General features: G+C 39.2%; 2 protein-coding genes across 5 annotated transcripts in view; one reads left to right on the forward strand and one right to left on the reverse strand.

Annotated features, from left to right (window-relative positions):
• Nucleotides 1–18,269, forward strand: part of nfic (nuclear factor I/C) — a 48,737-nt gene that overhangs the window by 5,976 nt on the left and 24,492 nt on the right. For all 4 annotated transcript variants that reach the window (XM_018701873.2, XM_018701871.2, XM_018701874.2 and 1 more), the window contains exons 2-4: nucleotides 13,058–13,228; nucleotides 13,482–13,658; nucleotides 14,868–15,051. In XM_018701873.2, the coding sequence (XP_018557389.1) occupies nucleotides 13,058–13,228; nucleotides 13,482–13,658; nucleotides 14,868–15,051 (532 nt within the window). The remainder of the gene's footprint in view (nucleotides 1–13,057; nucleotides 13,229–13,481; nucleotides 13,659–14,867; nucleotides 15,052–18,269) is intronic.
• ahsg1 (alpha-2-HS-glycoprotein 1) overlaps nucleotides 1,743–18,269 on the reverse strand; it is a 76,658-nt gene continuing 60,131 nt past the window's right edge. Inside the window, exon 9 of the mRNA XM_051077150.1 lies at nucleotides 1,743–1,850. Within this exon, the coding sequence (XP_050933107.1) occupies nucleotides 1,758–1,850 (93 nt within the window). The 3' untranslated portion in view covers nucleotides 1,743–1,757. The remainder of the gene's footprint in view (nucleotides 1,851–18,269) is intronic.

Below are 18,269 nucleotides of genomic sequence, written 5' to 3' on the forward strand. Positions count from 1 at the left end.
CTGTCTGGGAGGACTGATAGAGAGCTTTGTCATGTGGTGCAACAAATATTATAGTGTCACAATGAAGTTGACCTTTAGGATAAAAAATGGCATCCTTTCATTATCTATGGTCCTGCCAGACATTTGTGTGAAATTTTGTTATAATTAGAATGTGAATTCTTGTGTTATATCTAAAAATGCGTTTTGTCAGGTCACAGTGATTGTAACCTTTGACCTTTTACCTCTGTATTCTAATCAGTTCACCCTTGAGTTCAAGTGGACATTTTTGCCAGATGAAATTCCCTTCAGGCAATCCTGATACAATACGGTCCCAAAAATGGGAGGGACATGAGGTCACAGTGACCTTAACATTTGACTTCTGACCACTAAAATCTTTCAAGAGATTCAAGAGAACATTTGTGCCAAAAAGACATTCCCTCAAGGTGTCCCTGAGATACTGCGTTTGTGAGAATGGGTTAAACAGATGGATGGACATATGGATGGACGAACACCTAACCCAAAAACAGCCACAGCTGTTGCCCGCATGGAGGCGTAATAATTTTATAATGCTGTGTTATTTCAAACTTAACTTCATTCAACTTCTGTGTCATACCATCAACATTATCTGTAAATTAATGTCTTTACTTGTACAGTACTCTCTGTCATGTATTTTCTAACTATGTTCAGGACACGAAAGAGAACATAACCATACAACATAACTTTACTACAGACAGTCTCTGTCATTTTTCTGCTGAGGGGTAGGTGTCATTAATATGAGACATTCACTTATGGCTGTCCTGAGCAAGTTGTGTAATTAAATATTCATCAATCCTCTACACCAGTGATAGCTGTGGCATGAATGCAGTACCTGAGGAACACATTTAGGGAATTTCTTCAAACGTTCACTTGGACTCATATGATGATGATACATTCCATGCATTTCAATCAGAAATTAACAGCTATTGTAGAATTTATAGTGATAAAATAACCACATTACCTTGATTCTTCTGTCAGAGAGAATTCAGCAATGCATAATGTTAAAGCTGATTTTTACATAATGAATTTAATAAAACAAATCAAAGTCTGCGTATGCGTGGGTCATAAGTGTTTATTAAACGTAACATTTATGACGATTAGTGCACAAATTATTTACGGAAATTTGTGATTTTAACAAGTTAAACAGGGGTAACACATTAAAACAAGATTTATATTTCAAGATACAGTATTTTAACTGGCTTTTGTTATTCACTAACACAGCCTGGCACTTTGTCTTTCAGTGGTATTAATGGAGTTTCAACAAGCACCTGGCACAGCTGCATTAGTTACGGCAGTTTGGCTCTTATCAGACCACATAATCTTACTTCTGGAGCTTAGGTGGAATCAGTTTAGCCTAGTGTTGTGCAAACTAAATATTTAACTGCTGTTTTTTTGCAGCAAGTGTACAAAGCAACAGCCCATCAAAAAATGCTCTATGAAAAGCAGACACCTAAACCCTGTTTACGTCTGGCATTAATATGCATGTGTTTTGTGTGATCCAGACGCAAGTGAGCAGCTGAGAGACATCTCTTCTAAGTACTCTTACGTCATTGGATGCATCAGGACACATTAGCATTTAACTACAAAAGATATGGTCAAATGCATCCCTGGCCACCATGGCAAGTGGTTTGAGTGATCACAATTTGTCTTTAGTGGACATTTACACGCATATTTAGAGCTGTCCACTTGCGATCCGATTCCTCAAGATGCATTTTATGATAATGCCAAGTGTAAACAGGGTCTTACTGTATGTATCTGGTTTTCCAGTAATCCAGGATTTCAGGATTGCCAATACAGACAGTTTTGGATTGTCTCACACTCAAGAAGTCCTCCATCTGCATTTTGTGTTTGCACTGCACAGCACTTATGTATTTAAAATAAAAATAAACTCAAAATTAGATAGGGTAATCAAAAAAGTGAACTTTGTCCTTTGCATGAAAAATAAAGTTTTAGTGTACTTACTAATAGTAAATAACAATAACAACAACAATAATAACAAAACCAAACAATAAACAGACAAGGCTTTGAAAGATAAGAATCGGCCCAGTTAATCGGCCGACTGATGAACTGGTTGACCTCTATCCTGCTCTCCTTCTCTACCTTCCTTGTCTCTCTTTACTGTTACTATCATTAAAGGCGTAAAAGAAAAGACAGAAAGAAAGAAATAGTGCCCCTACAGTGGCTTGTTAGACTGTAGTTGTCATGATTACAATAATAAGCTTATGGAACAGTCACAGTTAAGTTGGGTTTTGGCACAAAAACAACTTAGTTAGATTTAAGAAAAGAGGTTTGAACTAAAGCAAGTTCTTCTGTACAGTTAGAGGACCCCCATCATCATTACAGTAATAAAGACGTGTTTAAGGTTGTGGAATGGTCATGGATTGAAAGGAATAATGACTGTTGGTTTCAAACAGGAAACAAACATCAGTCTCCTGTGTTTTGTGGAACCACCCATTCACCCTAGCCTCCTCTCATTATGGACTGGCTCTGTTTATACTACATCACCTGATTTCTGTCTTTGCTACTGTCATAATTACTGTGGCTGCTGGTGTTCACCTAACAATGAAATGTAACTATGGGTCATAATAAGCTGCTAGCGCAGATGACCTATAGGCTGACCTACACAGCTAGCTATGGCAGTGTACTCTATATATGATTAGAGTTAAATCTAAGTGGTGCGCTTACTCTGCTGAATACTGTTCCATTATGCTGCTGTTCAGATTTCCATTGGAAATATGTGAGTCAGGCAGTGTGTTCCTCAGATGTTTGGCATCATTTTTTATGTTTTACAATAGACTGGAAACATGTTTGATGGTGAGCTGTGGTCATATCTACTCTTAAGATATGGGTCAACTGATTCCATACTTCATATAGACCTATATGTAGCCAGATTAGATCATTTACACAACATTTACACAGTGGCATAGCACTGGTCTTGCTAGGTATGGTGATTTTATATAGATGGTTTCAATAGCATGTCTGAAAAATTTAACCTGCGAAGATCAGATCTATTCCAATATTTTCAGGTCTGTCATCTTATTCAGACTCTGAGTTCAGCCTTCCCTAACCTACCAAGGTCAGGGAAAGTCAGGTTTGGACAATATTTTACAAACTCGTGTTTGTCTTCAGAACTGAATGGGCAGCAGAACTTGGATAGAAATTTCTGAAGCGACATGGGACTGTGCTCAGAGAAGAGTTAATGGAACAACCTCCTGTGCCTGCCTCAGCCTGATTCAATTTAAAGTCTTCCATCAAATTTATCTTACTAAATCAAAATTGTCTAAAATATACCCTGACATTGATGACAGATGTGACCGTTGTCATTCCATCAATGCAGACATGGCCCATATGTTCTGGACTTGTCATAGGCTTAGATCCTTTTGGTCAACTGTCATTTGATACAAATGTAAAACCATGCCCCGAATTAGCCATCTTTGGAGTATTGACACATGAGTTTTTATTGTCATGTGAAAAGGAAAATGTATTTGCATTTGCACCACTCTTGGCTTGCAGAGGAATAGTATTGGAAATTTCTTAAATCACCAAGCATTACTCTGGCTTAGCGACCTCATGCTGTTCCTGAAATTAGAACAAATAAAATGTTTTATCAGAGGTACTGTACGTGATCTCAGGAGATCATATATGCCATATATGCCTGCAAAGAGAGCAAATATGGCATACATCTATCTTTTCATTAAAAGGTGAGCCTGCCTACCCCTGGCAACAAGTCAAATAGTCTGCTGTTTGTTAGGTTACCTGTCCTCAAACTGGACCATTCTCCACTTCACCCTCTAAATCCTTATCCTGCCAGCAACCTGCCTGTCATCCCGGCCTCCATTCCCAGGAGTCTGTTGCTGTAGGATCCTCAATTGAAAAGATAACTTGTAATTAATAACAATGTTGTATTACAATGTACAGTACACATATACTGTACATTGTATACACTGCGGTGGACTGAAATAATTTATCTTTGTTGCTTCCTTGCCTTGTATTGTGTATGTATCTGTTTACAAGCGTAGGGTTGGTAGAATCTGGCTGTACCAAGTTTCTTGTGTTTCAGTAAGGATCCTTTGCACTATAACATAAACTTAGATAACACTTTTGTCAGACCTGGTTCTGACTAGCACCCTGACTCAACATAAGACCAACCACTGAAATACAAAAAACCATGCATAGGCCATTTCCCACACACACAGTGGTATTGATTAAGGAAGAATGTGAGATGAAAATGTACACACCTCACGCATACCTCAGACCCGGGGCCAGAAGCCAAGTGTATGTATAGCTTTATAAATGTAATGAAAATGATGTGTATCAGGAATCTGAATCTGGCCCATGTTGTCTGTCTCCAGTGTTCATTAAGTCTCTGTCCAGAGGTCTCACTAATCTCTACCGACTGTCACGTGATATCATCATGATGTCATGAACAACTGCAGTTTCCAATATTATTGATGAGTTGTTATTGTGTTTTGGTTTTTGTTATGGTGTTGTGATGCTGAATGGGGAGCTTCTGTAGTGTACTTTAAATGCATGTGAGAGTAAGTGCTACTCTGTCATTGTCCACTCTTCTTGATCACTTAAATTATGTTTAACTTTAGCCACACACAATGTAGCTGTTCTCAGTGGCAATGTTTTTCTGTGACTAATACAGTGATCTGTGATATAATGATATTATATATAAACTAGTGATGTCACAGCTCAAAAATACAACTGTTTACAAAATGCTAATTAATTTCAGTGTTCCTGTGTCTACACCGTAGAGAATAACTTTTACACTTGCAAAGTAATTTGTTAACATAGACATATTTATTTATTGGCATTTAAAATAAGTGGTCACAGAGAGAAACTGAGTTAAGAGACTGTTGGTTTCTTAAGAGACATGTGGTAGCTGGTGTTAGTTTATATTTCTACAAATGCACTGAGAAGACCAACACTAACAATGTGTTAGTCTGTCTCCCAATACTTTCTGATTTCCCTACCCTGTCCCTTAGCCACAAACTTGTTGGTTCCCACAAATATATAGTTTCTCTCAAACAGAAAGAAATAGTGCATTTGGGGACTATTTTCAGTGGTGGATTAATACACATTTTGTATTCTGGTTTCCAGCAATAGGATGATGTTTGTGGGATGGAACCAAAATGACACTACAGTGTGTGTGTGTTCATATTGCACCCAGTGCAACCATGTGTTACATTGACAACAATGGAGCTCTATGCCATATAGTCTATGGCACAGAGGAATAAGATATATCAGGCTCTGTACACACACATAGTACTTGTTTGTAGGATAAATTAGATGTTGTTTGGTTTAATGTTGATATAGACTGTTGCCATCACTGTGTATTATAAATATAATACATTAAAATCTCTTTACATAGTGAGTAGGTTGAGGCCTGTTTCTTCTCTATAACTGATTTGTTTCATAATTCATTTGTCAGTGTGTGAAAGAACTGCTATAAGTTTGTGAGTGAGATGAGGTGAGATGAGAGGCAGCTGAACTGAATGCACAGTCTGGCAGTTGCTGGTAGTTGTAAACAGGCACAAAAAACAACACATAAAGGCAGACTGGCTCCCCAAGTAACACTTCTTCATTAGCATTTTACAATTTATTCACTACTGATGGTATTTTTGAAAAGCAATATTTTGGGGGACAAAAGGTGATACCTGGAAGAAAAGATGCATTTTCTAATTAAGTTACTGTTAGGTTTTAATAATGATAAAACCCCCCAAAAAAGGCAGATGACTGCTGGACGACAAAAGGACACACCAGTGCAGCAACTTCAAGTATCAAAAATACAGTTTTTAAATGTGAAAAACCACAAAACAGCAGACTCCTGGGTCACAGAGGAAAAAACAGGTGCTGCAGATTCTGGCAGATGAGAGACTCAAACTGACCCCCCTCCTCTCTCTACAGTCTCCACCCCTACCATTCTCCAGTAAAGGGTACCTAACATTACCACAGTAACTCTTACCACATAAAATACTGTCATCTCTCTATATTCCATGCACCTGACTGCTGACTGACACAGGAGAAAGAAAGTATATAATAAAGAAGAAGAGAGAAGAAACAAACTAAGGCCAAACTTAACAACCCCCCCCATACCCACTTCCCTCTCTCCTCCCTGTCAACTTGGTTCAGCCTAACAAGGTAATTGACATTGGCTGGAGTCCTGTGGCTGCATGCTCATGTGTTCACTCCATGAACACACGCCCCCTGGAAGTCGACCTCAAAGAGAGAGAAGTTAGCAGGATCTTTCAAAATAAAACACATAATAACATAATCAAAATAAACTTCCTGCATTAGTCCATATTGTCATTGTGTATGGGTGTGTGAGTTCTTCACCTCAGTGAGAGGGAAGCTTGCCAGCTCCCTCACAGTCACCATTTAATGTATTTAATGTGTTATAGTAGTTTTTATTATTACTTGTGGAGTCTGCTTTCCATCTATCACAGGAAATCGGGCTGGACTGTTGCTAATAAATAGAAAATTAGAGGTCAGGGAAATAAATCTAAATAACATAGGTTAATTCATCAATTTGTGTTATTATGCTTAATTTTACTTTTATTATACAGTATTATCCCTGTATAGCCCGTATATCCCTTAATATAAGTAATAACTCCAGTGTATTGTGTTGTGTATTGAATGGAGATCTCATTATGCCACTCCATTGTATTAAGTTCTTTCTCAGTGAGAAATATGGCAATTTATGTTGTCTGCTCATTGTATTATCTAATAAGCAAGGTGTCTTGGACCTATCTCTGGCACATGCTCTGCTGCGATAGCACAGACTGTCATGTCATGTTAGCATTTATGTCAGCATCCTGTCTTGTTCTCCCATGGGTGTTTCTTTTTGAGTTGTAAGCCTGATTGTCTCAGTCCATTGATTACATTGTCTAACTAAATGTTTAGGACTGACATCTAAGGTGTTATGGATCATAATCATAACCCTATCATCGGTAGGGTTTGGATAATCAGTAACAGCACAGCGCTACAACTAGAGGCTAGCGCTTATAGACCACTCAGCCACAGGGTAGATCTTCTATAGTTACGGTTGTCTATCCTCAGCAATGTGAAGTCACCAGTTATCCTTCCCCCTGTGATCTGACCAAGGAAGAGAGGTAGGCGAAGAGGTATACACACCAGATTGCGGAGGGGGCCGTTCATACTATGTCCTCCTGCCTTCAGACTGCCAAATGTATGTTCTCTTCAGAACAAAATGGACTTAAACACATCAAGCCTCAAATCCTCTGTGCCACCCAGTGGTTGGAAGACGCCATTACACAGTTACAAGGCTCACTGGCATGCAAAGATCAGGACATTTTTCAAAGAGAACTAGATAAGAGGGTATCACTAATCATAAACTATAACAAGTTCTGCATCACCACTACCATACACGAAAAAACGTTTAGGAAATATCCTAATTCCATACTCTGGTTGACCTCCCATAATAAGTGTAGTGTCAAAGAAAAACTGAAAAACTGAACAACAACTGGGCTTCCCCTAAAACAATCAACAGATCAAGAATGACATTATTAAGGGCAACTCAAACTTAAGGACAGATTGGAGCAAGAGTTGAGTGACATGAACACAGAACAGGTCATGAAACTACTCAAGATCATTCCACAATCACTGACCCCACATCCTTTGCCAACACGATGAACATCTCCTACACAAAGTTTGACACCCATAACCACTCTGCTGTCTGTGAGGAACTGCTTACTACCCTCCTCTATCATGAGCCCACACTCCCACCCATCACAATGGAGAATCTTTAACAACAGCTAAGCAGATGCAACTCTGGCAAGGCACTAAGGCCGGATGGCATCTTGGCTAGGGTGTGCAAACTCTTCACCATGGAACTCTTCCCCATCCTGTACTCCATCTTCCAGGAATCCTATAGGACAGCATCAACTCCTACCCTCTGGGAAACCTCCACCACTATACTGGTACTGAAGAAACACCACCCCTCTGAACCCAGCCACTACCAGCCAGTCATGCTCACCTCAATACCGATGGAATGCCTGGAAAAACTGATCCTGTGCACCATCCTCGCAGCCATCAGATTACAGCTGGACCCTTACAGGGTTTTCCATAAGTATTGGCTGTCGTCTGGATGATCAGACATGAAAACATTTTGATCAGACTACTTTCTTACTGTTTCAAGTTATATCACCAAGACTTTTTATAACTTTATAATGATAACCTTAAACCGGATTAAGGATTTTTGTCATGTGATGTCTGGATCCTAAGTAATCACAGAAATAAGCTTAACCGATTTTACTTGGTTGGTTCATTTTGGAGAGGAGTAGACCTCTGTGGATAATTTGGCTTCCAGTCAAGACCTCTTGAATGATGAACACTGAAGGAATTCCAACCTAAAAACTGAGCATCTTGAAACAAGTTGAGCTAATGTTTGCTGCAGCTCAGCCAACAGTCAGCAGCCCCTTACTGATATCTTGTGTCTGCTAAAGACCACCAGTATATAAAATACAAAATACAGATTTTTAATATGAAACTACTTTATTTAGTGTATTTTTTTAATTATCAGGTCTATTTGTTTATGGAGAGGAGGAGACCTCTGAAGTTTATTCAGCTCAGACCTCTACACAGACATATAGCTCAGACCTCCTGAACGATGAACACAGAAGGAATCTTCACCTACAAATGTCAAGCAATGACTTGTATGAGTTGTTTAATGATGCAGGAAATAACTCCTGCAAAATCAGTTGGCATACAAGGCCTCACTGGGGGACAGATGGATGTTGTGGCTTGCCTCCTCCACTCCCTAATCCACTCTAACATCTCAAATCAACTTGCAACTTCACTTAAATACTATAATTTTAGCTCCAGCTTCAACATACGACTGCATCAGCTCTTCACCCATCACCACTAACTACATATACTCTGTTGACTTTGCTATACTAGGACTACTCAATGACAATAACTAGCCTATCAACACATCTCTCACATCACACAATGATGCACAGACAACTACCTTCAGCTGAACGTGGCACAAGAGAAAGGAACTGGTCATTAACTCACCAAATAAATTATTTTATTTAAAGAGAATGAATAAACCTAGGAGAAAACTTACTAGTGTAAGTGAGTGCATGAGTGAAGAGTGAGTGTGTAATGTTGTAAGGAACCAAATGGGTGTCTCAGGCAGGAGAGAGCGTGAACCAGAGCTGAAAGGGTTTTTGTAAGGATCACTGGCACACAGGGCTCACGTGTGTCAGAGTCACTATCAAGCTCCCACATAGACTGCATAATGCTGCAGGGCCCAGATCAAAGCAAGGACCTCCTTCTCAACTACTGAGTAGTGTAACTGATGCCGGTTAAAAAAACTGATTGCCCTATCAACTCACTGCTCATTGGCCTGAATCAATACAACTCCAGCTCGCATCCACTTTTAGCACAAATGGATGGTCAAAACGGTGTGCAACCAGCACTGGTGCTGAACACAAAAGATATTTAACATTATCAAAGGCTTCCTGACACTGGGCTGACCACACAAGCTGAACCCTGGCCTTCAGCAAGTCAGTAAGTGGTGCCACAACAGTAGAATAATTCTTACAGAAGCAATGGTAATACCCCACCAACCAGACGTTGGAAAGTACCCGGTGCATTCCTTAACCCAAATGGCATGACTTTATAGGAATACAGCCCAGATGGAGTGATGAAAGCTGCCAAATCTGAACAAAACCTTGGTGCACCATCACCCTAGGGTACTTACAGACATGGAGAAGCCCAGCTTGATGAGGACAGCACTGCAATGCCATTATCAACCATTTACTGCACCTCAGCATCTGAATACTTACATTTCTCAGGAGAAACTCTATAAAAATGCTGATGGAGAAGTCTGTGCATCGCCCACATCAGTATCATGTTCAACCCAGTAAGTACAGGTGGGTACATCACCAAACAATCCTGGATACCTCGAAATTAGCTCTTCAAATCCCAGAGCTTGTGCTTCTGGAAAATGGTCCAGTTGGCCAGACAACTGTGGGGCTCAAGAACAGCAGAACCTACTGTGCCAGCAAACAAAACAGGACTCACTACTGTTGACCCCAGCTGTCCAGCACTGGATGCCTCAGGAGAGAGAGCATAGTAAGGTTTAAGTAGATTTACATGAAATAGTTTCACAGGCTTCCTACGACCGGGAGTTGAGATCAAATAATTCTGATCTGAAACATGTTTAACCACTGTATACGGACCAGAAAATGTTGTTGGATGGGAGAGCTCACCAAAGGACAAAGAGCCAAAACTAAATTCATGCAACTCAGCCCGGCAATCATATTTCTCCTTCATTTTAGCCAACATTTCTTTTGCCTAAACCCTTTTAAACAGTCAATGAGGTTGGTTGGGGGGTCTGACTCCTTCCACCTGTCCTTAAACACAGACAGTGGACCCCGAACACTGTGACCAAACACCAAATCATTTGGGCTAACCCTGTACTTTCCTGCACTACCTCCTGTGCAGCTAAAAGGAACCATGGCAGTCCTTCTTCCCAATCCCCACCCAGCTCAGTACTATACACACAGCGTTTGGTGAAAATGCTCCAAAGCACCTTGTCTTTTTTGCATGATAAGCTGAGGACTGGTTATGCCTGATTCCTAGAAGTTTTAACACTTGGGCCAACAGATGACAAGAAATATTTGATCCCTGGTCACTAAGGATCTGAGGATGCCAAACACAGATATTGTGTCAGGGCCCAGACCACAAACTCTATATCAAACAGACACCACCAACAAATCAAATTTGAATGGACGAGCCCCCACTTGTCACAAACCGGGCCACTCAGCCATGATAAAAGAGGGAGATGCACACAACAGGTCAAACTAACAAATGATTTTATTTAAAATGAATGACTAAACCTAGGAGAAAACTGAAACTAACAGTGGCATGTGCAGTCAGTAAGGTCAGTAGTGTAAGTGATTGCATGAGTGAAGAGTGAATGTGTAATGTTGTAAGGTGCAGCAATACAAACCAAATACCAACCAAAACCAAATGGGTGTCTCAGGCAGGAGAGAGAGAACCAGAACTGAACTCTGAAAGGGTTTTTGTAAGGATCACTGGCACACAGGGCCCAGGTGTGTCGGATTCACTGTCACACTCAGATGCTGATGTCCCTCTGCCATGTCCTTCTCCAGTACCTGCAAGAAGCACAGCCACACCCCAAGTAACAGGCACAACACTAGAGAGAGAGGGTCATCACAGTCAGTAACCGAAAATATTTTGGACTTACTCTAAGCAATAAGCACAGCTTTGATGAATGCATCAATGATATCCATAAGCAATCCCAGCAAAGACTCCAAGTCTTCCATAAACTCAGAGTTCTTATCGTTGCCCCCCACAAAAGCACTTTACAAAAGCGTAGTCTGACTTATCCTGCTGAACTGCTCTCTGTCTCCACACCATGCTGACCATGTCTATCAAAATCAAACTTCTTCGCAAATTATCCACCCCTACACCTAACCTCTCAGACATGAATGACTGAGCCACCACACGGCTTGCACTCACAATAGTTAATGACACTGATTACCCCCTCAATCCATATTCACGAGTTCACTTTGGCAGAAGTTTTGTCCTTCTGCAATAGCAATACTAAACAAACTGAGAGCCAGAGTTTTGACTATGGGTGTGTATGCATGTACATGCTGTGTGTACATGTGTGTATGTGCTTGAATGTAATCTGTCTGCTGTGGTGTGGTTACCTATATGTTTATGCTCTGATTGTACAGGCTGTGAAAACAATCTTCTTTATCAAATAGTTAGGCATGCTGTTTTAGGTTATAGTTAAGCTAATAAATCAAATTAATTAGATTGATTTACATTTTTTATGTGATTCAACAATAATTCTACGTAATTCAGTGTAATTCTCAGGTTTATCAGTGAAAAGTCTCTGCTGACAGTTAAGTACAGTTCAGTGCTGGTCTAATGTGAGTCCAATGCTTGTTAATGGATGTTATGGAACATTAAAGTCTGTGTCAAGAAAATTCAGTGACTTGTTTTGAAACACATTATATATGTTAAAGAATATTTCCGGAGAACACATGAAAAGACTGTAAACTACTGAATTGTGGAGTTTTTCATCAGTCTTGTGTTCAGGATTTTATGGGCAGGTCTGAAATGGTAGCTTAATGACACACTGGAGCCACACTTAGCATAACCCCTCCCTTAATACTGTAACCATTCTAAATATTAGCACTGCATTAGCATCAGTGTTTCTCCCACTCAACTGTAAATTATTACAGGTTATTACTATAGTCTATATTTTGCAAGCTAGCTATGCCTTTGTCCTGCAAAAACATCTTCCAGAACAGCTCTGTTGTAGCCTTCCCACAATCCATAGACATCATATCAGTTTAACTAGATTGGTGTTGATTGTGTGTCTTTAATTTCAAGCTGTGTTTCGTCCCTGTCAGATTTCAGGCAAAGAAATATATACTGTAAATGTACTGTGTGTATTATTTACAATAACATGACATATAAATGTAGGTCACTGGTGAATAAAATGTAATAGTTGAATAGCTGAACATATACTGTAAGCAATGTAAGCACATGCATGAATCTGAACAGAATATACTGTACTGTCGGGTGGATGACTTAAAGGCTGAAATATGTCTGGTGTAAGCAGCATGTTACTTCATCTAACTGCCTCTTCTCTTCTCTCCTTTCTCATATAGTATAGTATAGTATCATAGGAACCTTCAGTATAGGGTGTCTTGTTCAGATGGAGTTGAAATTTGTCTGCCAGTGTTCTGTCACAGGTGGTGATGTACTAGCAATCAGAATAGTGTTGGCAGAATTTATAACACACCCACATCAGGATAACTAAACCCAGCGTGTAGAAGATTCCACAAAGTCCAGGAGTGAATACATGAAGTAGATGTGTTGTTGCCTGATGATGTCGTTATACTGCTGGTAAAATTAGTTGATGCTACATGTCCTAACTGAGGAAATGATTAAAGTTGGTTCGGTCACTGATGATCGCGTGTTTACCATATGTGTGTATACTTAAGTTTATCTGTCTGTCACATAGGATGAGTTCCATCCGTTCATTGAGGCTCTGCTGCCCCAGGTCCGTGCCTTCGCCTACACATGGTTCAACCTCCAGGCCAGGAAAAGGAAGTACTTCAAAAAGCATGAGAAAAGGATGACTAAAGAAGAGGAGAGAGCTGTTAAAGACGAACTTCTGGGGGAGAAAGCAGAGGTGGGATGGATAAGTTGAGTGGTGGATAGCAGATTTTTTTTATTCTGTCTTAAAGTCAAGTAGCTAAATTGAAGACTTTTTATTTGTAGTCAAGCCTGTGTTTTACAACTTATTGGTATACTTTACAGATTACCAAAATTACACTAACTCTAACCCTAAATTGTCTTAAAAGCTATATTGCTATGCTATTAGAATACACTGTTCAGTTTGACAAATTGAAATAACTCTCTTTACAATATGATTTGGTTCTTAGGTGAAACAGAAGTGGGCCAGTCGTCTTTTGGCCAAGCTAAGAAAGGACATCAGACCTGAATGCAGAGAGGACTTTGTCCTGTCAGTCACGGGGAAGAAAGCAGCATGTTGTGTCCTGTCAAACCCTGATCAGAAAGGCAAAATGAGACGCATAGATTGTCTTCGACAAGCTGACAAAGTAAACAAACAGTAATTCTGTGTACTTGTTTAATTCCAGTACTGTTCCACAGTTTTGTTTGCATCAACAAGTCAGGATGAAAGAGATAGTCTACAAGTGAATTTAAATGACTGAACGTTGATTTTGTTGAGCAGCAATTTCTCACTATAGTGCAGCAGCTCTTACTTTCATATTATTCTGCATCATAAATATAAGCAGAGCTACAGGTTAAGGAAAATGTGTTATATTAAGTCAGTTTGCAGTAATGTAATTCAAATTCAGTGATATATGTTGGCAACTACTAATTACTGAAACATGGTAACTATCCTGGCTATTTACAGTGTTGTAGCACAGATGTGTTCTCTCCTTCACAGACTAATGCGAATGCACTCACTTCATTCTTTTCATTCAGACCTTTAACCAAGACATTTAGAGTTTTTGTTGTTATCATTTCAGTGTGTAAAAATCAGTTGTGCACAAAACTGGAGCTTAACATTATGGGAGTGCCAGAGCAGTGAACTTAAACAATTTATTGATAGTGATTATCATGTGTTTTGATGTTCAACTGTTCCCTGTTTGACACAGCTGTCATATGTCACTTCTAAATTTCCATCACATGTTGTTATGCAACTCAGGCATCATGTTACATTACATTACACCTCATACTGTTGTAATTTAATTTTGGCAGTTGCTAATTTATGTGCATTTTGTGAAAATGATTGGGTGTTAATGAATTCTACACTGTTATGTAATGAGATATCACAGCAAGGTTTTGTAATTTTGCTGGAAGAGAACACAGTTTTCACATTTTTAGGCTAGCTGAAGAGAATGAAAGTGAAAACATTTGCACAAAATTCACTTCAACTTACCAGAAGACCATTGCAAGTATTTTACATTATCTGACAACATCATGGTTTAAAATATAGAGAAGATGCCAAAGTTAGGGTTTGTCTCTCATTTAATCCCATTTTGTTCACGACATTTTGAAGACCAAAAGCTTCCCTGGAATCAAACACATATACAGAAGACTATTCATAAACCCCTCTCCATCATCTGAATTTATTTGCTCCATTTCCCTTAATGGAAATGCACATAATTTCCTCTTTTTAGCATCAGAAAAGTTGACATGGTTTAATAATAATGAAACTATACATTTTTAAATGCAACATTTCCATCATGGAAAGAGTTAAATTTATGTTGTTTTTATTCAGCAATTTTGTCTTTTCCAAGGTGTGGAGGTTGGACCTGGTGATGGTCATCCTGTTTAAAGGAATCCCACTGGAAAGCACAGATGGAGAGCGGCTTGTGAAGGGAGGCCAGTGCTCCAACCCAGTCCTCTGTGTCCAGCCTCGACACATCTCTGTCTCTGTCAAAGAGCTTGACCTTTACCTGGCTTACTATGTACAAGAGAGAGGTATGTACCACACACACTTTAATATTGTTCTTTATGTTATCCTTCATTTGTGAATTAAGACACAGTATACTTAAAGTAAAATTTAGATTCAGACTGACTACATTGGAACACTTTGCTGAATTACCGGAAGACATCACTGACAGGGAGAGTGGAAACAGATGGATTCTACTGTTGTCATAATGCTACCTAAAGGATTAATAAACACACACACAGATTGGTTTTCTCTAGAAGGAATACTGATATAGGTTTGCAGGAAAATGGTTTCTGTTTTTTAGTTGGCAATAGGTTTAGAGTTTAAAATTTTAAAGCATTGGTCAGATATTTGCAGAAAATGTCTAACCTAAAACATTATGGAATAATCAGCATTTTCAGTTTAGTTTCAATTTTGTAAACTTTCAAATTATAATTCATGTAATGTGAATGCAGGTAGTGGTGGATCAGGTCCTTAGAAAAAGGAGCACCTGGAAGAAACCCACACTGACACCAAACAGACGATGCTGTCACAGCTGACCCTGCATCTAAAAAGAGTGAAACCTAAATCTGTTGAGGATGTTGCTGACCAATAAACCAGTGGCAGTTGACTATCTGAGTAACAAGACAGTGGTAGTGTTATGGCTAGTATCAAAGATTGGGAAAATGTAAATGCATGCCTTAGAGATAAAAGTTTGAAATAGTTTACCTTTATTTAGGCAGGCAAGGATAAATAGGATCATGGGGCAACACACATGCAGCAGAACCATGCAAAAACAGTCAGGCAAAAACTAGCAACAACAGATAAGAAAGCCTAGAGAGCTACAGCAGAGAAAGTACAATACATACTTACATCCTGGCAGAGAATATGTGGAGATGGGCTGGTTTAGACATTGATCAGCCACAACATTAAACCTACCTGTCTAATATTGTGTAGGTCCCCCTTGTGCTGCTAAAATTACTCTGAGCTGTCAGGACATAGGATCTCTGGGGGCGTCCTGGGACACTGGCATTGGATCCTGTCAGTGGTTTTAATGTTGTGGTTGGGTTAGGGTTAGAGGGTTAGGGCTTTCATTAGTATAATAAATATAAAGACATCACTAGCAACTAATTTGTCTTAGAATAGTATAGATCAGTATTTAGATACTACAGGGGAGAGAGAACTTCACTGAGTACGAGTAATGAAGTAGTTTTGTAGTTATGGTAATGGTGATAGTGTATATTTATAGTATATGCACATTGTGACTACACTGTGTTTTTTTTTCACAGGAAGTCAAACAGCACAGCTTCCACTAGCTTCTTTTATTAAAACAAAGTCAAATGTGCTAGCTTCTTCACAGTTACCCTGCTTAGAAAATCAGATCTAGGTCTTCCATCACTGAGAGATGCAGCAAAGCTAAAAATAATGTGGGAGCGCACATCAACACTGACACCCGCATATGCATGCGCATGCACACACAGTCTTGTCTCCATGACTTCAAGAGACACTACATTGACTTACAGTCATCTCCTGGAGACTTACTCTAACCTTAACCATAACTCCTGCTTGCCTAACCCTAACCCTTACCTACACCTTAACATAACTTTACCCTAACCTTAAAACACATCTTAATATGTAATGATTTATGTTATGGGTCTTTTTGTCCCCTAACATGGAAGTCCCATAATGTGACTGTGCCCACACAATTGATGGAATCATGCAACTAAGTACAGAGATGTCAGGATAACTCCAACCAGAGGAAAGTGTATCCCCACAATCAGAAAGACTTAATACAAGGAAAAATGTAGTCTAGTGTCTAATCTAGTGTTTTTGTCAGGGGGAAACAAAGACAAATTGGCACAGAGGAAAGGGAGCACAGAGACACAGGTGCAACACATTAGGGCAGAGTAGACAGTCACACAGTGGGAAACACAAGATGGCAGGAAGCCTCTGAAATGAGAGGGAATATCAGTGATACTAAAACAAAATACAAAATGACATAAAACTGTGAAAATAAGTAATAACATGACTTAGGAGACATATGTATTGAATAACTGGTTAGATTCAACAAGATATTCTAAGCTCTATTAGCAGCCACTAGAGGCTGCAGTGATCATTATACCCTGCAATATGAAAAACCTTGTTGGGAAAGACAATATGTGGACAGTCCTGTGTTTATAAGAATCCTGCTTCTTTTGGGAGAATGAGTGTGTTCAGGAAATGCCATGGGCATCTGCGTATTAGATTATGCAATATTTTGACATGAAGGTCATGCAAGAAGAAAGCTGATGAAGTGGTCATTATGAAAATAATTCATTGTTTATGGAGATGAATTGTGCAGTAAGATGTGCTGATTATGTTGTGATGAGTAACAGTGCAATTTCATACAAAGTCAATGAAAAGAAATTTACCTAAGGTGAAGCAAACTGAGGCAAGAACGCATCTGAGTGAACAATGTTTCAATAAGAAAACATTTGTGGAAATTTAGACAGTTAATGAAGCTACTCCTGTAAATGTACAGAATTGAGAATGGTATTATGTGAAGTAGTTGTTAAGATATTTCATTCTAGACCAAAAAAATGCTGTGACACTTCACAGGCTTTAGAAGAAAGCTACGGGTCAGCAAAAACATTAGGATTTATCCATGTGGGACCAGAAATATCCATACCAAATTCCAGCTATTAATATGATACGTTATCATGAACCAAAAAAACTAACTAACTAAGAACTAAACCAACCATTTTTCTCCCAGCCATGGAGATTAACAAAAGGTCAGAAGGTCACTTGGAGCCATGTTTATTCATATCAGATTTGACAGAACATTTGGAGAACACAAGGTATGGCTATTAAATAACAAGACTGGTTTTATGGGGATAAAACCACGTAGTTCACAGTCACACTGAGTGTTATAATAGGTTGGGTATTCACACACAGCTGCTGTAAGTTTCCAATAAGTGACGTCTTTAGTTCACTGCAGCTACTGATTGAAGTGCACGTGTTTTTGCTAAGGCGTCATGGAAAATGATTAGCTTAAAAGTTGAGCATTAACTTGAAATTTTTGGTGAAATTGAACAAAGCAGCTGAATGTTTTGGTACATTGTCTGGGGAACACTGCATGTCACGTGCACGTGTGTTTGAATGGTACAAAAGATTTAGTGAAGGCAGAGAGGATGTCCAAGACGATGAGTGTTCTGTATGCCTATGCACATCAAAAACTTCTGAAAACATTCAACAAACGAAAATCAAAGATCGACGATCAGTATAGATA

Source organism: Lates calcarifer, linkage group LG17, assembly GCF_001640805.2.
Source record: "Lates calcarifer isolate ASB-BC8 linkage group LG17, TLL_Latcal_v3, whole genome shotgun sequence".
Taxonomy (NCBI): Eukaryota; Metazoa; Chordata; class Actinopteri; family Centropomidae; genus Lates; species Lates calcarifer.